The following is a 26,077-nucleotide window of genomic DNA, read 5'->3' as shown; positions in this document are numbered from 1 at the left end:
CTAACACCTGCATCATATCAGATCTGCTCGTTAGTCTGCATCTAAAAAGGAGTGAACACACCTTGGAGAGCTGTTGCACCAAGTGGACTGACATGAATCATGGCTCCAACACGAGAGATGTCAATTGAAACAAAGGAGAGGATTATCAAACTCTTAAGAGAGTAAATCATCACGCAGTGTTGCAAAAGATGTTGGTTGTTCACAGTCAGCTGTGTCTAAACTCTGGACCAAATACAAACAACATGGGAAGGTTGTTAAAGGCAACATACTGGTAGACCAAGGAAGACATCAACTTACAGCAATATGTCTCAAAAATCGAAAAATGTACAACAAAACAAATGAGGAATGAATGGGAGGAAACTGGAGTCAACGTCTGTGACCGAACTGTAAGAAACCGCCTAAAGGAAATGGGATTTACATACAGAAAAGCTAAACGAAAGGCATCATTAACACCTAAACAGAAAAAAACAAGGTTACAATGGGCTAAGGAAAAGCAATTGTGGACTGTGGATGACTGGATGAAAGTCATATTCAGTGATGAATCTCGAATCTGCATTGGGCAAGGTGATGATGCTGGAACTTTTGTTTGGTGCCGTTCCAATGAGATTTATAAAGATGACTGCCTGAAGAGAACATGTAAATTTCCACAGTCATTGATGATATGGGGCTGCATGTCAGGTAAAGGCACTGGGGAGATGGCTGTTATTTCATCATCAATAAATGCACAAGTTTATGTTGATATTTGGACAATTGAAAGGATGTTTGGGGATGATATCATTTTTCAAGATGATAATGCATCTTGCCATAGAGCAAAAACTGCAAAAACATTCCTTGCAAAAAGACACATAGGGTCAATGTCATGGCATAGGGTCAATGTCAACGAGCAGATCTGATTTGATGCAGGTGTTAATTTGGGGGATGAAAATTTACAGGGTGATTCCATAATTTTTTCCTCAGAATTGAGTGATTCCATATTTTTTTCCTCCGCTTGGTCTAAAAAAGTAACCGTTACTGACTGCCACAATCTTTTTTTCTTGATTTCTTATAGTGTTTCTTAAAGCCAGAAAGTTGCCATTTGAAATGACTTTAGTTTTGTGTCATGTCTGTGATCTGCTTTTTTTCTACAAAATTAAACAACTGAATGAACATCCTCTGAGGCCGGTGATTCCATAATTTTTGCCAGGGGTTGTATAAGGTCCCACAGTTGACAGTGCATGTCAGTGCACAAACCAAGCATGAAGTCAGAGGAATTTTCTGTAATTCTCTGAGACAGAATCGTCTCGAGGCACAAATCTAGGGAAGGGTACAGAAACATTTCTGCTGCTTTGAAGGTCCCAGTGAGCACAGTGGCTTCTGTCATCATCTGTAGAAGTTTGGATCCGCTGTAATGCTTCCTAGAGCTGGCCACCTGTCTAAACTGATTAAAGGAGAAGGGCCTTAGTCAGGGAGGTGACCAAGAACCCGATGGTCACTTTTTCAGAGTTTCAATATTCGTCTGTGGAGACAGGAGAACCTTCTGGAAGGACAACCATCTCTGAATCAAACCACCAATCAGGCCTGTATGGTAGAGTGGCCAGACAGAAGCCACTGCTTAGTGAAAGGCACATGGTAGCCCACTTGGAGTTCGAAAAAAGGCACGTGAAGGACTCTCAGACCATGAGAAACAAAATTCTGTGGTCGGATGAGACGGTGAACTCTTTGGTGTGAATGCCAGGGGTCATATTTGGAGGAAACCAGAGTGAAACCAGTCACCGCTCATCACTTAGCCAATACATCCCTACAGTAAAGCATCTTGATGCCAGCATCATGCTGTAGGAATGTTTTTCTGTGGCAGGAACTGAGAGACTAGTCAGGATTGAGGGAAAGATGAATGCAGCAATGTACAGAGGCATCCTGGATGAAAACCTGCTCCAGAGCGCTCCTGACCTCAGACTGGGGTAACGGTCCATCTTTCAGCAGGACAATGACCTTAAGCACACAGCCAAGATATCAAAGGAGTGGCTTCAGCACAACTCTGTGAATATCCTTGAGTGGCCCAGCCAGAGCCCAGACCTGAATCTGATTGAAAATCTCTGGCGAGATCTGAAAATGGCTGTGCACCGACGCTCTCCATCTAACCTGATGCCGCTTGAGAAGTGCTCCAAAGAACAATGGGCGAAACTGCCCAAAGATAGGTGCGCCAAGCTTGCAGCATCATATTCAAGAAGACTTGAGGATGTAATTGCTGCCAAAGGTACATAAAGTATTGAGCAAAGGGTGTGAATACTTCTGTACATGTGATTTCTTAGTATTTTTAATAAATTTGAAGAAAACAATACCCCAAAACGTTTTTCATGTCATTATGGGCTTTTGTGAGTAGAATTTTGAGGGGGAAAAAGTGAATTTACTCCATTTTGAAATAAGGTTGTAACATAACAAAATGTGGAAAAAGCTAAGTGCTGTGAATACTTTATGGATGCCCCGTACTAATGAGAAGTAAGCAGTGAACACAGAGTCACAGAACATCAATTAAGATGGCTGCAGTAAGCATAGCCTCCAGATTTATGGTTTTGGCTGCCCTAACCGTAACCACTTCTTACAATAAATGCATTTTATTGTGAAAGTGGGGTCATCTTCTTGGAAAAATTACTGTGAAAGCCACAGCATCATTGGTTTCTAATATGACAGCACTTAGCTGTCATGAGCTAAAATCTGCTGTTTGCTTACTGAAATGTAAAAAGCACAAGTAAACCATGGGATGATTGCAGAAACCTGCCAGTTTGGATCATGTCTCAGTCAAGTTGCATAAAATCTAAAATTCTCTGTAACTGCCCTGCATGTGGAGTGTGTCAGCCTGCATGTGAATTGTCTTTGGGGGTAACTGGGGGTTTGCTCTGGTAAAGACTGAAGTTCTGTTGGACTATTGAATAATTTAGACTCCAACTGAAATTCAGACACTTTAATATTCCCAAAGTTATGATGTCTGAGCCCCTTCAAATACTTTAGACTCCAACTGAAATTCAGACACTTTAATATTCCCAAAGTTATGATGTCTGAGCCCCTTCAAATACTTTAGACTCCAACTCAAATTCAGACACTTTAATATTCCCAAAGTTATGATGTCTGAGCCCCTTCAAATAACAAATATACTACAAGTCATTTTATGTTTTGTATAATTTATGACAAAAACCTCATTCTTAATAGCAATTTGAAATGCTATATATTGTCACCTTTCTAAAATAATGGCCTAAGTCATGTTTTGGAAAATATGACTTAGGCCATTATTTTAGGAAGGTGACAATATTGAAATAATTGGATATTTTTGCAATGTAACATTTTAACCATAAAAGCCCCCAAAGGTGTAGAATGGGTTACTGTGTTATTGGGATAGAACAATACACTAGCTTCACGATACAGTGCATTTCACGATGTGATGATTGCGGTTCAGTACATATCACAATACATAATTATATTGCTGTTTGCACAAATTATGTAGAAAGTAATCCGAGGTGAATATTTAACTTGTAATCCTTGATGTTATGTTTCCTAGTTGTGTATTTTAAAAAAATCATTTATAATTCTTTTGCATGAGATCATTATTTCTTCCATGCAGTAGTTAATTTTTCATGCTATCACAATAAAAAATACAATTCAATACAGGCCTCGGGATACAATTATCACAGTACACATTGTAGTATTCCACCTCAACAGTATTATGCACTCTGTACATTTAGATCAAATATCTTTGTTTGTATTAAGTGGTTTTTGATTGTTTTAGTCAGTCACATTAACTCAAATTATCATTATTTATGTCTCAGATGTTAAAATGTTAGTGCTTGGTCAGGTCACTACTCACACACTTTGCCCTCTTTAACACAGTGTTGATTACAAACTTATTTAGTGTCAAATTATTGTAATTGGTGTTTGGTGTTGTTGACTATGTGAAGTTGGGAAAATCTTTTGAGTTATTTCTGTCTGTATTTAAGATTTTAATATTGTGTCAAATTTGACCTTCAAATTTGCTTTAACAAACAGTTTATTGGTTTAGTACCAATATTGGGGTGAACAGCAACAACATAAAAGCTGCTAACAATATCCATCTTTAGTCTGCCTTTTAAGAAATTGGCTGCTGCTGGAAATCCAGCATCTCAGTCTCTCTACCAAAGTCTGTTGTATGACATGACACAAACTTGCTCAGAAGCTGTATCTTGGAGCACACAAGAGTTCAGATACAAATAAAAAATTGGTATTTGTTACACTTACAAAATAGACTTTGTGCAAATTTTTTAGGGAAGTAGGGGGTAGATACAACCCCTGGCAAAAATTATGGAATCACCGGCCTCAGAGGATGTTCATTCTGTTTAATTTTGTAGAAAAAAAAAAGCAGATCACAGACATGACACAAAACTAAAGTCATTTCAAATGGCAACTTTCTGGCTTTAAGAAACACTATAAGAAATCAAGAAAAAAAGATTGTGACAGTCAGTAACGGTTACTTTTTTAGACCAAGCAGAGGAAAAAAATATGGACTCACTCAATTCTGAGGAAGAAATTATGGAATCACCCTGTAAATTTCCATCCCAAAACTAACACCTGCATCAAATCACATCTGCTCGTTGACATTAACCCTATGTCATGAAATTGACCCTATGTGTCTTTTTGCAAGGAATGTTTTCACAGTTTTTGCTCTATGGCAAGATGCATTATCTTCTTGAAAAATGATTTCATCATCCTTAAACATCAGAAAAGTGTCCAAAATATCAACGTAAACTTGTGCATTTATTGATGATGTAACATGACATGCAGCCCCATATCATCAATGACTGTGGAAATTTACATGTTGTCTTCAGGCAGTCATCTTTATAAATCTCATTGGAACGGCACCAAACAAAAGTTCCAGCATCATCACCTTGCCCAATGCAGATTCGAGATTCATCACTGAATATGACTTTCATCCAGTCATCCACAGTTCACGATTGCTTTTCTTTAGCCCATTGTAACCTTGTTTTTTTCTGTTTAGGTGTTAATGATGGCTTTCGTTTAGCTTTTCTGTATGTAAATCCCATTTCCTTTAGGCGGTTTCTTACAGTTCGGTCACAGACGTTGACTCCAGTTTCCTCCCATTCGTTCCTCATTTGTTTGTTGTGCATTTTTGATTTTTGAGACATATTGCTTTAAGTTTTCTGTCTTGATGCTTTGATGTCTTCCTTGGTCTACTAGTATGTTTGCCTTTAACAACCTTCCCATGTTGTTTGTATTTGGTCCAGAGTTTAGACACAGCTGACTGTGAACAACCAACATCTTTTGCAACATTGCGTGATGATTTACCCTCTTTTAAGAGTTTAATAATCCTCTCCTTTGTTTCAACTGACATCTCTCGTGTTGGAGCCATGATTCATGTCAGTCCACTTGGTGCAACAGCTCTCCAAGGTGTGATCACTCCTTTTTAGATGAAGACTAACAAGCAGATGTGATTTGATGCAGGTGTTAGTTTTGGGGATGAAAATTTACAGGGTGATTCCATAATTTATTTCTCAGAATTGAGTGAGTCCATATTTTTTTCCTCTGCTTGGTCTAAAAAGGTAACAGTTACTGACTGCCACAATCTTTTTTTCTTGATTTCTTATAGTGTTTCTTAAAGCCAGAAAGTTGCCATTTGAAATGACTTTAGTTTTGTGTCATGTCTGTGATCTGCTTTTTTTCTACAAAATTAAACAACTGAATGAACATCCTCCGAGGCCGGTGATTCCATAATTTTTGCCAGGGTTTGTATGTTTTTGAAACATGCCATCACGTTGCTGGTGGGCTAGCAAGCATTGACTAGATTAGTGACAATCAGCTCTGTTGACATGCCACTTCTGAAATGGGCTGCAGACAGATTGAGGTGAGACTCATGTTTAATAAAGCAAATTCTGATCAGTCATAAATAAAAAAAATACATATATATTGGACCCATTGAAAATCTTTGAAATTGGATCAGGACAACCCGGATTTTACCTGCTCAGGAATATAGCTGGAGAACGTTGAGGTTAAAATGATGCCCCATCACTATTTAACTGTAAAAGGTCAGTACAACTATGAGGGTAGGCTGAAAAGTTCTAAGGCTCCCCATGAAGGAGTAATGCATTAACTGCATTATAGTGAGCCTTAGAACTTTTCAGCCTACCCTTGTATTTTACATGGTGTAACTCCTTTCAGTTTCCATAAATCAGAAGGGGACAGCTGTCTGAGCACCTGATTAAAATGTGCACTGAATTTTAGAGAGCTTGTCTTGCCTATGTAATGTCTGTTGAAGGCTAACCATGTGTCATTTGTATCTTAGGCGTTGCTTGAGAGCAAACTGAAGTCTTTCAGTATTGGAAAAATGGCAGTTGCCAAGAGGACGCTCAGCAAGAAGGAACAGGATGAAATAAAGAAAAAAGTAAGTAGTATGGGCAGTTTCTTTAAACAGTCATGATATGAGCAGTGCTTTTATTTGTGCTGGACAACAACATTGATTAAAAGATGTTAAATTTGAACTGTGTAATCATTTTATACTGTTTATCTGTTCAGGAGGATGAGCGAGCAGCAGCTGAGATTTACGAGGAGTTTCTTGCTGCTTTTGAGGGAGGAGGTGAAGGCAAAGTCAAGGCGTTTGTCCGCGGTGGTCTTGCAAATGCATCAAAGGGTATAGCATTTCTGATATGTCTATTCCATTATCCCTTTAGTTGATTTCCAAATACATTTATGTGTTCTGTGCACAGAACACAAGCTCCCTCACTTGAAATATGATTTCAAACAAACCTATTCCTTTGCTTTTCAGAGGAAGCAGCTTCTGATGACAAGAAGGGCAAGCTGTATAAACCCAAGTCACGTTTTGAGCCACCACCAAAAAGCTTCTTACCGTTAGAAACTCCGCCTCAGTTTTTAGCATTGGACAAAAGACACGTAAGTATTTAAACTGTCATCATAGTGATTCCTTTTTCTGAACCAATATATCATATCCCTGTGTGCATTTCAGGCACAGAAGAAAAGTAATGAAAAGGAAAAGAAGAAAAGCAACTTGGAGCTCTTCAAAGAAGAACTTAAACAGTAAGTTTCAATATTTAACTCTGTCATTGTGTTTCACTTTGACAGTTGTAGAAACTAGACATAATCTGAAAGCCTAAACTCAGTATATGTCTCTCTACTCTGTTAATGTGAGGCAGCTCAGTTGTTGCAGACACACCTGTAAGTTTATGAGAGCTGGAATGTCTTAAGACTGATAAAGAATCAGCAGCGTTTCCCGCATAGTACTATAACCATGGCGGGCAGCCAGACTAACGAGCACCCATCCCAAGTCAGAATTTTATTTTATTTTTTTTAAGTAACACCAGTGAAGGGTAATGCTGACGAAATAATTAAAACCAACACTAAATATTAACTTTGAAATCAAAAATCATTTAGGTGCATCTGCACCTCTCTGAGCAGCACTATGATGCTGCTTATAAAGGCGAGTCCACCTCTGTGTCTTTGACGCCATGCAAGCCCTTTTAAATTTAAGTCACGGGTGTTTAATTGAATTGGACGCACGTTAGTGAAAGCAAGCATGGTCCACATAAAAAGCTGCACTGTGCAGGGCAGTCAACTGAATATAGACATTTTTTCTCCAAAATATTGGAGCCAAGGCACACATCAGGCTAAAAGGCAGAAACAAGTGGAGTTAAGATTGGCAGATGAGAGACAAGGTGGACTGAAGAGGGATGAGAAGGAAGCTCGGGTACAAGCCTTCAAAATTAATGCAAACAGTCAGTCTGGCTGGGATCTATAGCAGTTGTTGAACCCCAAATATTGTTAAACTTATATAATATTAATATTATTACTTAATATTGTACTAATATTGCTTAATATTGTTAAACTTACCATTGTTATGGTAAGTTTAACACCCCTGTCCCACCTTGACAATTTAGCCAGCGTATGCCGACTGTATTAAAAATGCTGGCATGCGCTGGCGTGGGAGGAGGACCCAGGGCCAAGCATCAGTCCACCCCCTTTTTTTTTTGAAGAAGAAGAAAGTTAGTCAGTCCACCTGAAATTACTTTAAACTACCTGAAATAGATTTAATGAATGAGAAAAGGACAAAAAGTAGACACAATCAGGTGAGGTATTTGTGATATATTTATTTATGAAATTAGACATTCCGATATACATGATATTGGCTATGCTGGTGCATTGGCCCACCTCCTTTTCAGACATAATTTCATGTGGAGAACCCTGGATCCTCTGATGAGATAATTTGGGGGGGGGGGGGGGGGTTCTATGAATGATGCTAAGCTCTTGGGTTACAGAATTTTATTTTTGTACAATAAAATATTTTAGCTCTTTATTTATTATTATTATTTAAATGTGAAGTTTTTTTTATTTTGCTTGCTGATTTTGCATTTCTGAGAGTCTTGCATTTTTCTGCTCTATGCATGTCACAGTTTGAGTTTTTTCAGTTTGTACCACTGGCCCTAAAAAAAAATGCTGGTAAGAAAATTTTTGGCTGTAGCGGTCATCTTTCTGGTGATGATATATGTCAAGGATCAACCGTGAAGAGTGCATGTTTTGCAGACAAGCTGACAATGAACAAAATATACAGATATACCACTGAATGCTTTTTCCTACAGAATACAAGAAGAGAGAGATGAGAGACACAAGAATAAAGGACGCGTCAGTCGTTTTGAACCTCTCCCGGGCATGGAGGGACGCAGATCATGTAAGTGTCTGTAAGACATGCCACTGCTGTTACCGCGCGCGATCTGAAACAGTGGCTCGGCCCTACACACCTTGCTCCGCACCCCCACCTCTTTTCACATTTGTTCAGAAACAAAATTTATACTGCTTTTCTGCTTCTTTTAGCGGATGGTTCTTCAAGAAGAAACCGTCCGTCCAGTGGTAATTTTGACTTAAATACAGTGGCTGTGAATATTTTTATTTTGCATCAGAGCATGTCTTGTCCTTTCAGACAGCATTAGGAAATTCTACTCTGTTCTTTGTCTCTGCAGTTTTGGATGATTGTGCACCAGGATCACACGACGTCGGTGACCCGTCCACTACAAATTTGTATCTTGGCAACATTAATCCACAGGTGAGATTTTAACCCCAAGGTGAAATAAGGGGTGGGCAGGGATGAGTTAAAATCAGTTTTAATTCTCCAGCGAACACTCTAAAAGTGTTCACTCATTGTGAACACTCATTCAAACTTTTATGCAGCGTTCACATGGTGCAGAGGTTTCATTAAGGAAGAAAGTAGAAATTAGAATGAAAAAAGGAACAGCTGCACAGTGTTTCTTGCTGCCACAGTGAACACTAAAGGTGTTTGCCAGGCAGGCATTGGAGGGGGTTTATGAGAACATTTTTAATTGCTGTGTGTGTGTATGTAGCTTCAAGTGTATTTTTAGAACAAAAATAAGAATGAATGTCATTATACTTTATTTATGAATTACAATAGTATTGTATTGGTATTATTTCCAAGAGTCAGAGGCTATAATAATTTGAATTTAGTTATTCAAATTCCCCCATCAAAGTTTTCTAATCTTGTCCTACATTCACATTATGACCTTATTTCTGAATGTGTTTTAATGAAATGGTTTAAACATTTCTGGACAGTTTGGATGTGAAGCATTTAATTATAGCCTGAACGTAAACAGGAGATTCATTAATTGCTTTAATCAACTCAGAAAAGACATAAATCTGACATTGGTGCACTTTATCAAACTAACATAATCAAGTTTATTTAATCAGTATTGACTAAATGAATCTGAAACCCATTCAGTGGTTTGCATTTTAAAACTTTATTGAAGAATTGTGGAAGTCATCAAATACTTAAACACACCGAATAGTCAGTCTTAAGGTTTGAGATCATCCAAAATTCTCACTCTAATGATAGGTTAGGGTGATGTCTGATGTTTTATGAGCACTATACCGGTGTGGGATGAGCTGCTTGGTGTGCTGCCATCATGACCTGGCTCTGTATAAGCAGCAGAAAATGACTGAATGTTCAAAAACCATAGGTTTTCCATAATTGATTATTAATAATCAGATTATAAAGTTCTGAAGCTGTACTTTCCCCTAACAATCACTCTTATGTCTGTTAGTGGACTTTAAGCTACTCCCAGCACTGATCGGGGCTTCTGACACTCTGTACAGGATGACATGAAGAATGCACGGTGTACACTCACCGTTTATCTGTTCTCAACTCTCAGCTGATATTTCACAGTGAATATTTCTGTACTTGCTAGAACCTGACATAAGTTGACACTCAGGCTGCTTCGAGTGGAGCAAGAAGTGGCAGGGACTGTCTGCTCCGTTCATGTGAATTTGCAGCGCCTCCTTTTTCTCCAGTCACGACTGCTTAAACGTCACTGTAACTCTGCATTGACTTTTACGCAGTTACTACTTTAAAAACAGTTCATCCATGACAATAAATCATCTGTATTTCACATTACTATATAAGCTCTGCTATTAATCCGCAGTTCACATGTGCTCTGTACGTCAAAACGACGAGACAAACAGTTTCTTTCATCACAATGGCCATCACACTGAACAGTTTAACTTGCCATAAAACTGACTAAATCATAACTCATGTACAACTTCAGTCTGTTGGTCTGTTTCTCCTTTGCACATTTTTTTATTGTGAATTGTTTAGTGTTTATGTATACATGCTTGTACAGAGAGTACAGTTCAAACCAGTCAAATTCTTTATATTATTTTGAAGATACTTAGTGAATAAAGGCTACTCTGATTGACATGCATGCTGAAACACAGGGGACAGATCATGTCTCAACTGTGGTCTGTGATGCTGCTAAAAAAATTACAGGTGCCCCCCCCCCTCCCCCGAAGCTTGACTTTCGCAATGGCTGACAGTGCTATTTTAACCCCTGTATTCGTAGTAGAAAAACAGTCATGCCACTCGCCATAGTAGGATTATTGTCCTCCGCAGGGGCAGACTGGAAGTGATGATGTGATACTGTCATTTTTCAGAGTTAACGACACTGATAATTGTCATTGAAAGACACAACAGAGTTTTAGCATTTTGCACAGCATTATATTAAAATGGGAAGCCCTGGCTCTGATGAAAGCTTCAGAAAATTCACTTTTGATTATTGTATAAATTCATTCCTCTTTGGAATGTCACACAAATTCGTGTTTACATGTTTAGAACCGGATGACTTGGCACTGAAGTAATCCATCTCTCACTGCCCGTCTCATCACTTTGTTAAAGCTAAAGCATCCGGTTTGATCTAGTTGCTGAGGCTGGCGGCAAAAGAGCTGCTGATCATCAAAGGTGCTGTTTTATGTTTTCTTGTATGACGTTTAGATGAATGAGGAGATGCTATGTCAGGAGTTTGGACGGTATGGCCCGCTGGCCAGTGTGAAGATCATGTGGCCAAGGACAGATGAGGAGAGGGCGCGGGAGAGGAACTGTGGCTTTGTGGCTTTCATGAACAGGAGGGATGCTGAGCGAGCACTCAAGAACTTAAATGGTGAATAAATTTGACCTCTTCATATGAACTACACTGAAAAAGAGACTGGTATTTAAACTCTTAATCTCTTGTACATTTTAAATATTTTTTTCCCCCAAATCTCTTCATAGGCAAGATGATTATGAACTTTGAGATGAAATTAGGATGGGGCAAAGGTGTGCCCATTCCACCCCACCCCATCTATATCCCTCCTTCCATGATGGAGCACACACTCCCTCCTCCTCCGTCTGGCCTTCCCTTCAACTCCCAGCCCCGGGAAAGGCTAAAGAACCCCAATGCTCCCCTGCTTCCTCCACCCAAAAACAAGGAGGAGTTTGAGAAGGTAACTCAGCATGTCAACCTAGGCCTATATCATGAGTTATGGCATTATATTGTTGAGATTTTAGCTTTTATAATGAGCAGTCTAAGTGGTAGCTTTTATGCTGTTGAAAGAATAAAACTACGAGTGCGTGTGTGTGTGTGTACAGTGAAATGTTAGTGTGTGAGAAATGCTTTGTTGCAAAGAGTGTGATTATTGAGCAGAGTATTGGGGGGGGGTGGCCTTTTTAGAAAACTGACAGCAGTAAAGGAAACTTGTTTATTTGCACATTGAATGCATTTTAAAATATTTTTTTACCTGTTGCCTTTTAACAATAACTCACATTCTATGTTTATTATCTGATGTGACTTCATATACAGACTCTGTCGCAAGCCATAGTCAAAGTGGTTATCCCAACAGAAAGGTACATGTTTTTCTTTTTTTAATTGGTGTATAAACTTAGAAAACAAACATCCCTCAATGAAGCTAAACATTTGATCAGTTGATCACCGCATGCTACAGGGGGCTGGTCAGTATGGGAGAGCAATGGTTGACAAATGTATAACGTCTCCATGGTAACACACATGGTACCAACAAAGGTTCGTTTTGTACTTTCACACTCCACCATGACTCATGTTCACTTTATGTAGCACAGCATTACTTATTTTATGTGCCGTTTAGAGTCCCAGTCCATCACAGTTCACTCCATACATCATTTGTTACTCAGATATGATGATACTTTTCTCCCCCACATACATAGTCTGCTGATTCTAGATCTGTAGTTGTGAAGTCGCTCTCTGTAACCATTGCTCACTCAGACCGTCTGCCCCCTTGGCCTCTGTCACTGTCGGGCGCTCAGTAAATCTGGCGCCTGCCATCAAATCTAAACTTGCCACTACAAGTCTGTACGACCTTTGACATTGGCCTTGGTGAGCAGCACAAGTTGAACTGTCTGCAGCAGCGAGGGACCTGAAAAGCATCATGAGATGATGGATTGGGAAAGTATTCTGAATTTTACCCCACCTTTGGTACGATCAGCTCCAATACACGTAAATGTGAACTGTGTTGTCTATTGAAAGACATCCTTTGTCTTGTTGGCCACTTTAGGCTAATTAATTGCATTCTGCATTATGTAAAGCTCCCTAAATTGTCAGAAATGCATACAGTATCGCTAGTTAATCATGTTTGCACTGTATTCTGTAGAAAAACTGTTTAGCTTATTTAGGCCAACAATCCTATACTGCTTTGGTTCTTCCTCACTTCACGAGTCAGGTGATGAGAATGGGTATCAAAAGGCACTGTTTAGACATGTTTCAATTAATATAAGTGTCTTAATGTCTCAATCCTGTTTTCTTAACTACAGCTTTAGTGGTTCCACATTTAGTGGTAACTTTAATTTAGTTATTTTTATTCATTCATATTATAAATGTCTTACGGTAGCTGTAGTTATGATTACAAAAAGGCTAGATTCTTGGCAGCATTTATGTATGTTTAGACTCTCCAGCAACATAGCTGCAGTTTTGCTTATAGTGGTGACCAAACATTTGTGAACCCTTGACCTATTACACTTCTTAGTGTTGGAATGACATCATATTTAAAAAAAAAAAAAAAAAATCAGGCTTCCATATCTAAACATTTCTAAACCGATGCTCTTTGAATGAACAGTGAAAGCTAATCTCTACAATGTGACATAAATGAAACAAAAAGCTGTAGTTGCACCCTTAAGTGCAACACAAGTAAATCATCATTTTTGCAGCCAGTTTTCTTCAAACAAGTCCGGAATTGAATGCATGAATGTTTCCAAGCCACTGAATATGTCTTGAACTTCATTTAAAAAATGATTAAGAAATATAAACATTATGGTACTGTATGATAAATGACTGCAAGGAGGAGACTTGTGAGGAAAGACAACCAGACAACCCTGAAGAAGTCACACAATTCTGTAGCGGTGATTGGAGAAATTGTGCATCGCCAGTGACAACACCATGGTGGAGTGGAGCAGAGAAGGATTTTCTTTAAAAGAAAACTTGAAAATTCAGTTACAGCTTGCCACAAGGCACATGGCAGCTGCAAGCCCAGATCTGTTTTGTTGTATGAAAATCCTTGATTCCACGCCACAGTGAGGCTGAGAGTGGTGATGCAAAACTTGTACTCTGCACAATTTCATAATTTACAGCCACAGAAGCCTACAGTGCATCCAGAAAGTATTCACGGTGCTGCACGTTTTCCACATTTTGTTAATGTTACAGCCTTATTCCAAAATGGGTTAAATAACTTTTTTTCCTCAAAATTCTACGCATAATACCCCATAGTGAAAAAAGTTTCAAGATTTTTGCAAATTTATTAGGAATAAAAAACAACAACAAAGAAATCACACGTACATAAGTATTCACAGTCTTTGCCATGAAGCTCACATTGAGCTTAGGTACATCCTCTTTCCACTGCTCATCCTTGAGATGTTTCTACAGCTTAATTGGAGTCCACCTACAGTAAATTCAGTTAATTGGACATGGTTTGGAAAGGCACACACCTGTCTACATAGTCCATGTCAGAGGACAAACCAAGCCTGAAGTTGAAGGTCTGTAGGCCTCTGATACAGGATTTTCAGATATCCATACCCTGATGGAAGAAAACTGGCTGTAAAAGTGATGATTTACTTTTTCCATTACTTATGCACCCCATCATTTTGACTTTTGTATTTTTATTTAATTTTCACTGTATTTAAAGTTTATCAGTTTATAAATTTTTATATACAGAAGCCTGAATTATTATCGTTACTGTTGTTGTTTTTCTTTTAATGAGTCATTCCAACATTTAGATGCGTAATAGCTCAAGGGTTCGCAACCTTTCGGGCACCACTGTAATTTATGTAACACTATCAGCAGTTGTCTCTCCACAAAATATGTTGCCCCTAATCCTTTTTTAGTGTGTGCATGTACACATTAGCACGTGACATGTTAACTTAGTTTTGCCAAAAACAAAAATTAATTTCTGCTGGAAAATAGCTTTTTGTGTACATAAGGATTTTAGAAAACATTTTCTGGCAGTTCTGTGCTTCCTCAGCTGTGATGTAAAAAGGCAAGAATCTGAGGAATTTTGTTCATGACCTGATGTAGGCACCAGTGCTCCACGCATGCTCATAAATTGTAATTGATAGGAATTGCTTAAAAGTTGGAATGAAACAGAAAAATAAAATGGGGACATTTTGCAACATTTGGCTGAAAATGCATCATGTTTGTGGAGAAACATTTCAGTGTTTTGAACCACAGAGCAATGTTTAGGGCCCTATCTACCACTTGGCACAACACGGCGCATCACGCAGCACTCATTTTATTGTTTGTTTTAACCTGGCTCAGTTGTCATTTTCATATCTAGCGTCTACGTTCTTAAAATGCCAGGTACACTTGCACTCATGTGGGCATGTTGGTTTAAAGCTGATGTTTGACCAGGCGCAGAGTTCTGCATTCATGTTGTCCATAGATGAGCAAAACCTGGTTTAAATTCCAGCATACTCTATTTGTTGAAGTTAGAAGGCGCAATAGACGGACAGCTACATATGGTGGGTTCATTGATCTACACTGAACACACAGTTGCACTATTACAGTGCATCATAGGACCCTGAAACAGAACTGAAAAATGAACACAATAAAAGTGCTAATTGGGGAAAAAACAAACAAATGTTTAATAACTCTGGCTTGTACCATATTTGCAAGCTGCTTTTCTCTCCCTGTGGTGGGTGGATGAATGGGCAGAGATTGTGCTTCCAGAGGTTGTCTCAACTTTAAACATGGTTTGAAATAAAAAAAATGTAGACTGCTGATAATGCATCTTTAATGTGCTTAACAACCTTTGCTTTGATACAGCACATTACAAACACTAATAACACGTTCCAACCTTAAAAAAAAAAAAAAGCTCACCTAATCTGCAGCCTAGTGCTCGAAGACATGAGTCCAGTAAAGATTGAACATTTCATTTACATTAAAAAGTAGTGCAGCCCACGTCTCTGTACTTCCATTCATTTGTGAATTTGCGTTAGGTCCATCTCAAAGGTTGAAAAAGCATTTTACTTGCGCAGCCATCCACGATGGCCAGTGAACACTCTTCACTCGATGAAACAATATTCGCATACGTGTTAGTCCAACTGTCATTGAAACTTCCAGTGTTGTCTTCACATACGAGTCCTCTGGAGTTGAATTTCCTCTCCATTGATTCTCTCACATCCCTCACTTGCATCCGCTTGATACCACAGCAGTATAAAGAGGATGACAGGTGCTACACTGATTGGTTGAATTAATGATTAGCTCACAACCCTCCTTTGATTGGTGATGGTGATAATCCAACCTTTCTGTTCCCACTGCGCACATTTGCATTTATGCACCCTCTAGATAGCTTTAAGAACATGGGCACATTGTGCCATGCCGTTGAGATGGGGCCCTAAAGGTTAGACAGGATTTGTGTAGTTCTGAAAAGTCCAGCCAGTCTGAATCTGTTTGCTTTAACTGTGCCTTTCTTGTAGGAATTTACTCTCTCTCATCCACCGAATGATCGAGTTTGTGGTGCGTGAAGGCCCAATGTTTGAAGCCATGATCATGAACAGAGAAATAAACAACCCCATGTACAGGTGAGTGCCAGTGCACTTCACGGTGTTATTTTTATAATCATTATTGTCGTGATTTGACAACAGAGGTACGATTCTTGATCTTTGTTGCTGCAGGTTTCTATTTGAGAACCAGAGCCCAGCACATGTATACTACAGGTGGAAGCTCTACACCATACTACAGGTATGATAAAACCTAATTTATTTACAAATAATCTGTGGCATGTTTGTAACTTGATGTCTTTAATAATCTCGTGTAGAGTCCAACTGATATTTTCGGTTGGTTAGTATCGATTGGTATGAGACTTTGCATGGCTGGGACCCCTCACATTAGCTACCAGAAATGGAGGCAAAGTGACCAGCTGCCACTCATTTTCAATCAGAGTGGGTCTTTTACAGTGACAAGAGATAAGTGGTCATGCTGCCGCCAGGTGGGCGTGGCCAAAATAAACGAGAAGACTGCTAGTCCAAGTGAAGGCAGCTGTATTTCTGTATAAATCTGTTTGACATTTTTCCTCTTATATTTTGTAAAAGTTATTTAGAAATAAACACTTGTTTGTATATAGGTATCATAATTTTTAAAAATTCCCTAATATTTAATCATATCTGCCCCCATAAAATCCATATCGATTGGGCTCCAGTCTTGTCTGATCAGATTCATAGCCTGGTAGATTTGGTTTCTTATTTGATGTGATTACTTGTTCAGGGTGAATCACCTGCCAAATGGCGAACAGACGACTTCAGGATGTTTAAAAATGGTTCTTTGTGGCGTCCTCCTCCTCTCAACCCCTACCTCCACGGCCCGTATGATGACGGTGAAGAAGAGGTGGAAGAAGAGGAGGCCAACAAGAAAGGCTGCTTGAAAGAAGAGTAAGGCCATTCTCAAACATTTCAACAGAAGTCAGAAATTGTATAAACTTAATCTACTGTGCTGTCAGTGAGCCTTTCATTAAATTTCACTGATCTGACCTTTCTTCTGTGCAGAGAGCGAGACAAATTTGAAGAGATTCTACGTGGATTGACTCCCAGGAGAGGTGACATAGCAGAAGCCATGCTGTTTTGTCTCACTCACGCTGATGCTGCTGAAGAGATTGTCGAATGCGTCACAGAGTCTCTGTCCATTCTCAAGACCCCTCTTCCCAAAAAGGCACGCTGGACCAGCAGTGTCATCAACACACAATTCTAACAAACTTGAGCGGTTTGTCGTTCAATCAAATATAAACGATTTATTCTTTGTTTCAGATTGCACGGTTGTATCTAGTTTCCGATGTGCTTTACAACTCTTCTGCCAAAGTAGCGAATGCATCTTACTACAGGAAATAGTAAGTTTTATAGTTCACATACTCTGATTATATTAAAAGTTCTGTTATTTTAAAATTCACTGTTTTCCATTCATACAACTCTTGTCAATAGTTTTGAGACAAAGCTCTGCCAGATTTTCTCAGACCTCAACGCCACGTACAAAACAATTCAGGGCCACCTTCAGTGTGAGAACTTTAAGGTATCACATGCTCAGTAAACTCAACAGTCTCACTTTGATTCAATTTCCTGCCCATATCACTCAGTTGTCCTCGTTTTCTTCTCTGGCAGCAACGGGTGATGTCGTGTTTCCGGGCATGGGAGGACTGGGCTGTATATCCAGATGCCTTCCTCATCAAGCTTCAGAACATCTTCCTGGGCCTAGTTAACCTCTCTGCAGACAAAGAATCTGCTGTCCCCGTAGTGGAGGTCTGTAACTGTCACTGATGAGTTGACGAATGAATGACCCGGATACTTTATAAATTCCTTATCGTTTGTCCTCTTTGGTTTAGCCTGAGCCCGCAGAAGACATCGACGGCGCCCCAATTGTAGAGTACATCGATGGAACTCCCCTGGAGGACGTGGATGGAATTCCTATTGATGCACTGCCCATTGACGGAGCGCCAATTGACAGCGCTGCCTTGGAAGACCTCGACGGTGTTCCTATCAAGCAAATAGACGATGACCTAGATGGAGTACCATGTGGGTGCTGGAGGATCAAACAGGACTTGCAAATAACTGTTTTAATGTTTTCTCTTAGGCAGAGACTTAATTCCTGTCTTTTGTCACAACAGTGGATCAGTCCAAGGAAGCAACTTTCAAGGTGGCACCCTCCAAATGGGAAGCGGTGGAAGAGGCAGAGTTGGCATCTCAAGGTGAGATCTTTATCTGCTAACAAAATGTTGCCTTTTAAAATATTATTTAATTGAATATGTGCCTGTATTTTGCCACTGAGCTGGATGGCAGCGCAAACTGCCGGTTCAGGTTGCAGTTAACTCAGATGTTGTCTTTTGTTTGCTCTTCAGCTGTGACGACCTCAAAGTGGGAGGCTTTTGAACATCCAGAAGAAAATATAAGGTGAGTAGTGCTTTTCTGTGTGTTGTACATCATCTTAGAGCTTTTCATTGACCCTGTGACATATTTACAATTGGTTAGAACCTAGCTCCACCCCCTTAGTCCTGGAGGCTGAAATTATATTTTTGGAAAGTGCATAACATTGATTTTCTCACCCTAAAAGCAAATACAATGACAGCAACGGTTGTCATTTCGGTAATCATTTCATTTGTTCCTCTGTTTGTGAAGGGACGAAGAGGAGAGTGACGAGGACGGGAGCCCTCGCTCAGAGGAAAATCGGACTTATTCCAACCCCATCCGAGATGACACGGATGTTAAAGTCAAGATGTCTGAAATGAATGAGGAGAAGCGCACAAAGCTGAGAGAGATAGAGGTAACTCACAACTTTTACACCGGCCAGTACATTGCGGTGCACATTTGGGGTCTTTGTCTGCTGGCCCAAAGGTGGGAGGAAACCTGTGTGAACACAGCCATCAGGGCTGTGAAAACTCTGTGGATCCGCGGATTTCATCATATTGGGGGGGGGGGGGGGGGGGGGGGGGGGGGGGGGGGGGGGGGGGGGTGGGGGGTTGTTAGTGATGTACTCTTTAATCGTGATCATCACTGAGTTTTTAAAATGCTTATCGCAAAGCGTTCTCTGTTTTTACGACATCGTGTAAGTTTTATAAGTCCACGGACACTGATCTGTGTGTTACAGATACAAATCAGTTTCCTCGGATCCACAGAGTTTCGCGGAGGAAAAATGCCACTCAAAGTGTAGCTGTTACGACAGTTGTCGTAAAGCAGGACTGGTTGGTTGCTGGGGCGCCGCTGTGTGGCTCCTGTGCGACGCTTAAGCTAAACGTAGCATGTGGATATCCCAAACTTTTAGAGCTTTCGAGTTTTTAAAAGAAGATTTGTGCAGCATGTCTGTGTCACGAACCGACGTCGGACAGAGAGAAGATGGTGAGAAAGACTGTTTGAAAAAGTCTTATAAGGACAAGAATCTGTGGAATTGTCGCTGGCTTCATCAACACACCTGAAAGATAAAAGAAACAGGAAAAGTGAACTGTGCCCTCTCAGGAAAACACAGTAAGAATTTTCCTCTCCCTGGAAAATAAACATTCTGCTGTTCAAACAGGATTTTAGACTGTTACTTTTTTCACTAATCTAGACTTTCTTTCATTGTAAAAAAGACATTGTGGCTTTGAATGGATTTAGGCTGCATGAATTTACACAAGAATATGTGACTTTTTACTATAAGGTATGTTATTGATATTTTACCATGATTTTCCAAATATTCTACAAGCTTTAGCTGTGGTTTTTGAAATGCTGTAACAGTCTTTTCAGTCTTCATAAATTTCATGTAGTTTAATTGTTCTGAGTTAATGCATAATTTGGTTTACAATTAAAAGGAAAATAGGATCATTTAAATATCCACTAAGTTGTACCCCCTGCAAATTTTCCTCGGATTTCACAATTTTAATTTCACAGCCCTGAGCCATGTAAAGTGCAGTCAGGATCTGTGTGCCTTGTTCCATTTGGTCTGTAGTCATGTCCAGCTTCTGTTTCTGGCAGAGATTTGTTGTGGTATTGAAAAAGTTTAATAGTGACAGCGGCCGGGGGGACAAGACTGGATGAAGTGAAAGTTTTGGAGAAAGAATTTAATATAGTTTAACGTCCTATTCAAACCTCTTCAGAAGCATAGATTAAAAAAAAAAAAAAAAAAACAGATTTGGGTTTTAAAGTAGCTTCAGAAACGGTTTAATTACACCAGAAATGACTATTTTGTAAAAACGTACTGATCAGAATGACTGCAGTCTCTCCTTCATCAGTTCATCACTTACCCTCTGTGGCCCAGTCTCCATGTCCGCCCTCACAGGCTCACAAACTTTGAAGTGTGTTTACGTTGACTTTGAGACCTTATGGCCATCCCACTGTCAAATTGTCAAGTACACAGGAGCCCCGAGGCACAAATTTTTAGGCCTTTGTGCTCACTTTATGCAAGTTGGCATTTCTGTGGACGTTTGCGAAGGGAATTACCCACAGACCATAGCATTGTGACATCAAGCACAGAGTTCTCAGGAAATTCACAAGTTAGGAAACAAGAGTCATCAGATATCATTGGGCTCCCCACACCCAACTTCACAGAATTGAACAATAGATCCATTGTTCGCATAGCAAACTCTATAGTACAAGACACCACTCACCCACTTCACCAGTTCATTATTCCACTTCCTTCAGGGCGCAGATACAGAAGTTTAGGAGGGCTCGCTTCGAGAGGAGCCTGATCCCCGCAGCTGTAGCGGCCTTAACAGCAAGCCCCACTGACCAGTCTGTTTGCCATTGTATTGCTGCTTGTTATTGTTATTAGTGCTATTGTAGATGTCTGTGCCGTCTATCTTGTGCTGTGCTACTGTGATATTGTTGCTGTCTATTGTGTGTGCTATTGTGTTTACTGCGTTGTCTGTCTTATGTACAATGTATTGTACAGTCGGTGAAGACAGGTCTGTATGGTGCGAAGATAAATTATCTTTTGTTTTTTTTTTGTCCTTCCTTTCTCTCTGGTCACCAGGTCTCTTTTGCTGAAAAAAGGCTGATCTGAGACAGAAGCACTGACTCGTGTCAGTAGCTGCCAGTGTACTGAAGTCAATACTGAAAATTATCGGTTTAGCTTTTATCTATAACCTCCGCTAAATTTTCTGGGGATTTATCGGTTCAGCTTCATAAACGTTAACTTTACAATTAGCGGATTAATGGTTATCGAAGCTAACCTTTTGGTTAGCTGTGCTCGCCACTGTCTATATCCGGTTACAATGGATCAATCTTTTAAATAGGTCTGCCGAGGTCCACCGAATGCATGATAGTACACAGCAGGACTGTGTGAAGGGAACAAGATATTGTATTCCTGTTTATACTATTTTTAAACCTTGCTGCCTCGTGCACACAACTTAAGTCTGTTAGGGCTTTGGGGTGGAGTGGAATTGGACCTGTTTGTCAAGGCCCCCCCCCCCCCCCCCCATTTTAGTGTACTATGTTGCTAAAATTATTTTTTTAATGTTCACAAATAAGTACAACCCCTGGCAAAAATTATGGAATCACCAGCCTCGGAGGATGTTCATTCAGTTGTTTAATTTTGTAGAAAAAAAGCAGATCACAGACATGACACAAAACTAGTCATTTCAAATGGCAACTTTCTGGCTTTAAGAAACACTATAAGAAATCAGGGGAAAAAATTGTGGCAGTAACGGTTACTTTTTTAGACCAAGCAGAGGGGAAAAAATATGGAATCACTTAGTTCTGAGGAAAAAATTATGGAATCATGAAAAACAAAAGAACGCTCCAACACATCACTAGTATTTTGTTGCACCACCTCTGGCTTTTATAACAGCTTGCAGTCTCTGAGGCATGGACGTAATGAGTGACAAACAGTACTCTTCATCAATCTGGCTCCAACTTTCTCTGATTGCTGTTGCCAGATCAGCTTTGCAGGTTGGAGCCTTGTCATGGACCATTTTCTTCAACTTCCACCAAAGATTTTCAATTGGATTAAGATCCGGACTATTTGCAGGCCATGACATTAACCCTATGTGTCTTTTTGCAAGGAATGTTTTCACAGTTTTTGCTCTATGGCAAGATGCATTATCATCTTGAAAAATGATTTCATCATCCCCAAACAGCCTTTCAATTGATGGGATAAGAAAAGTGTCCAAAATATCAACGTAAACTTGTGCATTTATTGATGATGTAATGACAGCCATCTCCCCAGTGCCTTTACCTGACATGTAGCCCCATATCATCAATGACTGTGGAAATTTACATGTTCTCTTCAGGCAGTCATCTTTATGAATCTCATTGGAACGGCACCAAACAAAAGTTCCAGCATCATCACCTTGCCCAATTCAGATTCGAGATTCATCACTGAATATGACGTTCACAGTCATATCCACAGTCCACAATTGCTTTTCCTTAGCCCATTGTAACCTTGTTTTTTTCTGTTTAGGTGTTAATGATGGCTTTCGTTTAGCTTTTCTGTATGTAAATCCCATTTCCTTTAGGCGGTTTCTTACAGTTCGGTCACAGACGTTGACTCCAGTTTCCTCCCATTCGTTCCTCATTTGTTTTGTTGTGCATTTTTGAGACATATTGCTTTAAGTTTTCTGTCTTGACGCTTTGATGTCTTCCTTGGTCTACCAGTATGTTTGCCTTTAACAACCTTCCCATGATGTTTGTATTTGGTCCAGAGTTTAGACACAGCTGACTGTGAACAACCAACATCTTTTGCAACATTGTGTGATGATTTACCCTCTTTTAAGAGTTTGATAATCCTCTCCTTTGTTTCAATTGACATCTCTCGTGTTGGAGCCATGATTCATGTCAGTCTACTTGGTGCAACAGCTCTCCAAGGTGTGATCACTCCTTTTTAGATGTAGACTAACGAGCAGATCTGATTTGATGCAGGTGTTAGTTTTGGGGATGAAAATTTACAGGGTGATTCCATAATTTATTCCTCAGAATTGAGTGAGTCCATATTTTTTTCCCTCTGCTTGGTCTAAAAAAAAGTAACCGTTACTGACTGCCACAATTGTTTTTTCCTGATTTCTTATAGTGTTTCTTAAAGCCTGAACATTGCCATTTGAAATGACTTTAGTTTTGTGTCATGTCTGAGATCTTCTTTTTTTTCTACAAAATTAAACAACTGAATAAACATCCTCCGAGGCCGGTGATTCCATAATTTTTGCCAGGGGTTGTACATCATTAATATGAAAATTCATGCAGAGAACTGAAAATCTCACTTAAAGGTGGACATTCCAAATACATCACATCTGATATGTTTTGATCATTTTTCTTTTATTCTTCCCACAGGTTAAAGTCATGAAATTCCAGGATGAGCTGGAGTCCGGAAAAAGACCCAAGAAGTCCGGTCAGAGTATCCAGGAACAGGTTGAGCACTACAGGGACAAGTTATTACAAAAGGTGACGCAGGCATCAGGTTTCATAGTGTGTTGGTACTTAAATGCAGGCCTCAGCATGATGAGGTTTGTTTGTCCTTCTGCTCCAGGAAAAAGAAAAGGAAAAACTTGAACGGGAGAAAGAGGAGAAGAAAGAGAAGGAAAAAGCTGAGGCACGATTAAAGGACTTGAAGAAAGAAAAAGAAGACACACCCACCAGAAAAGAAAGGTGACATAACCATTTGGCAGGTTGCACCTTTGCCACTGAAGGTCATTTCAGAATTTTTTTTTTTTTTTTTTTTTTTTAATAATAAACTGGATTAATTTCCTGTCTGACAGATATTTGTCCCCTCCGGTTGATAGGAAGCGGCGTCACAGTGGGTCACCCAGCCCAACACGCAGTAGCAACAAACGAGGGCGGTCATCCTCGCCTCGTTCAGAAAGATCTGAACGCTCAGACCGCTCGTACCCGAAAGACACGTCCTCCCGCTCCTCGCATAAAGACTCCCCACGGGCCAGCAAAAAGTCCTCCAAGAGGTGAGGAAAGCTGTCCTTCCCTTTTGTGTGCATCAAATATGTAGAAATCTAGACCCTGAATAGGTAGGGCCCGCTTTTTAAAATGCCACGGGAGAACGATCAATTTAATTATAGTGTTAATTCAACACAGTATAAAGGAAATTTAAAAAAAATCAAACTTTACTTTGAATCCACCAGTATGAAATATGGGTGGATAATGGTGATGGACAGGTTGAGGGATGAGATCAGACAGGAGTCCCCATGGACTATGATGTTTGCAGATGACATTGTGATCTGTAGTGAGAGTAGAGAGCAAGTTGAGTCTAGTCTGGAGAGGTGGAGATATGCTCTGGAGAGAAGAGGAATGAAAGTCAGTAGGTGTAAGACTGAGTACGTGTGTGAATGGGAGGGAGCCCAGTCGAATAGTGCAGTTACAAGGAGTAGAAGTGGTGAAAGTAGATGAGTTTAAATACTTGGAGTCAACTGTTCAAAGTAATGGAGAGTGTGGTAGAGAGGTGAAGAAGAAAGTGCAGGCAGGGTGGAGTGGGTGGAGAAAGGTGGCAGGAGTGATTTGTGACCGAAGAATATCAGCAAGAGTGAAGGAGAAAGTTTACAAGACAGTAGTGAGACCAGCTATGTTGTACGGTTTAGAGACGGTTCTCTTTGGGAGTGACGAGAATGGACAAGATTAGGAATGAACATATCAGAGAGACAGCTCAGGTGGGGCGGTTTGGAGACAAAGTCATAGAGGCGAGATTGAGATGGTTTGGACATGTGCAGAGGAGGGACCTAGGGTATATAGGGAGAAGGATGCTGAGGATGGAGGCAGGAGGAGAAGAGGGAGGCCAAAGAGGAGGTTTATGGATGTGCTGAGGGAGGTCATGCAGGTGGTTGGTGTGACAGAGGAAGATACAGAGGACAGGGTGAGATGGAAACGATTGATCTGCTGTGGCGACCCCTAACAGAACAGCCGAAAGACAAAGAACAAGTACGATATCTCAAGAATCAGTTGACCAATTTCATTCATATTTAGTATTACTGATGTGTGGGGACAGGGCATATATGTCATCTCCTTGATAACTCTTGTCTTTGTTTTCTGTTGTCCCAGATCTCCCTCGTCACCACGCACACCCAAACGATCCAGGAGGTCGCGCTCCAAGACACCCAAGAAATCAACAAAGAAGTCCCGCTCTAAATCGAGGTCACCTCACCGTTCTCACAAAAAGTCAAAGAAAAGCAAACACTGACACGTCGTCTCTTCTGAACCAGTCATTTTCGTTTGTCTCTTCGTCCCTGGTCTTTCTCTGCGATGTGTGATGGAGTGACGTGGCAGCTGTCGTCTGCCTAAACGGTCACGTACAACACAGGAAGAGTGGAGGGTACTGCATGGGTTAGTATCCCATGTCAAATGATGGGGCCACTGATGTTTTATATTGTAAAAACAAAAACGTTTGTCATGACCCTCCCCACCCCCTGGAATTATTCCATGACATAAGCCACACCTGTACAGAGTGTGATGACAATAGTCTTATCATGCTGTCATTTTTTGTTTTTGTAGTTCATAAAAAAAAAAAATCCTTAATAAACAAGTGTCTTATTTCCAGCTTTGTGGTAACAGAGTTAGAAGTTCTTTATTTAAATCTGCTGTACTTTGGTAGAAAGGTTTAGAATGCAGTGATTAAATGTGCTAGAAATCATTGACTAAATTCAGTGATCAGTCAGTGAGTGACAGTGAGTGACCCAGTAGTCCAGGGATAAGTGTCACTTTGTGGCCACATGGTGTCGCTGAAGTTACAGTTTATTCTTGAGGTGATCTCTCAGTTCCAGATGAGCAATGCTGGAGAGGTGCACCTCGTCTGGCCCGTCCGCAATGCGCAGACCCCGTGCACTTGCATAC

The 26,077-nt window shown here is 40.1% G+C and overlaps 2 protein-coding genes and 1 long non-coding RNA gene across 6 annotated transcripts in view; 1 reads left to right on the top strand and 2 right to left on the bottom strand.

Annotated features, from left to right (window-relative positions):
- The window catches only part of LOC117508736, a 17,786-nt gene extending 3,093 nt beyond the window's left edge, over positions 1 to 14,693 (bottom strand). The window contains exons 1-2 of the long non-coding RNA XR_004560183.1: positions 14,361 to 14,693; positions 2,901 to 2,916 (exon numbers count right to left, since the gene is read on the bottom strand). This is a non-coding gene — a long non-coding RNA (uncharacterized LOC117508736). The remainder of the gene's footprint in view (positions 1 to 2,900; positions 2,917 to 14,360) is intronic.
- Positions 1 to 25,781, top strand: part of u2surp (U2 snRNP-associated SURP domain containing) — a 27,707-nt gene extending 1,926 nt beyond the window's left edge. The window contains exons 2-26 of one of the 3 annotated variants that reach the window (XM_034168487.1): positions 6,302 to 6,400; positions 6,532 to 6,646; positions 6,782 to 6,906; positions 6,980 to 7,050; positions 8,607 to 8,695; positions 8,839 to 8,874; positions 8,985 to 9,067; positions 11,300 to 11,465; positions 11,576 to 11,787; positions 12,144 to 12,187; positions 16,280 to 16,384; positions 16,478 to 16,544; positions 17,067 to 17,230; positions 17,345 to 17,507; positions 17,603 to 17,682; positions 17,774 to 17,861; positions 17,951 to 18,088; positions 18,172 to 18,361; positions 18,454 to 18,534; positions 18,685 to 18,736; positions 18,962 to 19,106; positions 23,579 to 23,689; positions 23,775 to 23,893; positions 24,028 to 24,201; positions 25,289 to 25,781. In XM_034168487.1, the coding sequence (XP_034024378.1) occupies positions 6,302 to 6,400; positions 6,532 to 6,646; positions 6,782 to 6,906; positions 6,980 to 7,050; positions 8,607 to 8,695; positions 8,839 to 8,874; positions 8,985 to 9,067; positions 11,300 to 11,465; positions 11,576 to 11,787; positions 12,144 to 12,187; positions 16,280 to 16,384; positions 16,478 to 16,544; positions 17,067 to 17,230; positions 17,345 to 17,507; positions 17,603 to 17,682; positions 17,774 to 17,861; positions 17,951 to 18,088; positions 18,172 to 18,361; positions 18,454 to 18,534; positions 18,685 to 18,736; positions 18,962 to 19,106; positions 23,579 to 23,689; positions 23,775 to 23,893; positions 24,028 to 24,201; positions 25,289 to 25,427 (2,856 nt within the window). In that variant the 3' untranslated portion in view covers positions 25,428 to 25,781. Of the gene's footprint in view, positions 1 to 6,301; positions 6,401 to 6,531; positions 6,647 to 6,781; positions 6,907 to 6,979; positions 7,051 to 8,606; positions 8,696 to 8,838; positions 8,875 to 8,984; positions 9,068 to 11,299; positions 11,466 to 11,575; positions 11,788 to 12,143; positions 12,188 to 16,279; positions 16,385 to 16,477; positions 16,545 to 17,066; positions 17,231 to 17,344; positions 17,508 to 17,602; positions 17,683 to 17,773; positions 17,862 to 17,950; positions 18,089 to 18,171; positions 18,362 to 18,453; positions 18,535 to 18,684; positions 18,737 to 18,961; positions 19,107 to 23,578; positions 23,690 to 23,774; positions 23,894 to 24,003; positions 24,202 to 25,288 lie in introns of those variants that run through there. The other 2 variants (XM_034168479.1, XM_034168495.1) reach the window with 2 other exon arrangements.
- Positions 25,458 to 26,077, bottom strand: part of acad11 (acyl-CoA dehydrogenase family, member 11) — an 86,170-nt gene continuing 85,550 nt past the window's right edge. For both annotated transcript variants that reach the window (XM_034168515.1, XM_034168506.1), the window contains one exon: positions 25,458 to 26,077. In XM_034168515.1, coding sequence (XP_034024406.1) covers positions 25,972 to 26,077 — 106 coding nt within the window. In that variant the 3' untranslated portion in view covers positions 25,458 to 25,971.

Source organism: Thalassophryne amazonica, chromosome 1 (genome assembly GCF_902500255.1).
Source record: "Thalassophryne amazonica chromosome 1, fThaAma1.1, whole genome shotgun sequence".
Taxonomy (NCBI): Eukaryota; Metazoa; Chordata; class Actinopteri; order Batrachoidiformes; family Batrachoididae; genus Thalassophryne; species Thalassophryne amazonica.
Note: the sequence above shows the minus strand (reverse complement) of the source record. Positions and strands in the feature narration are given on the sequence as shown.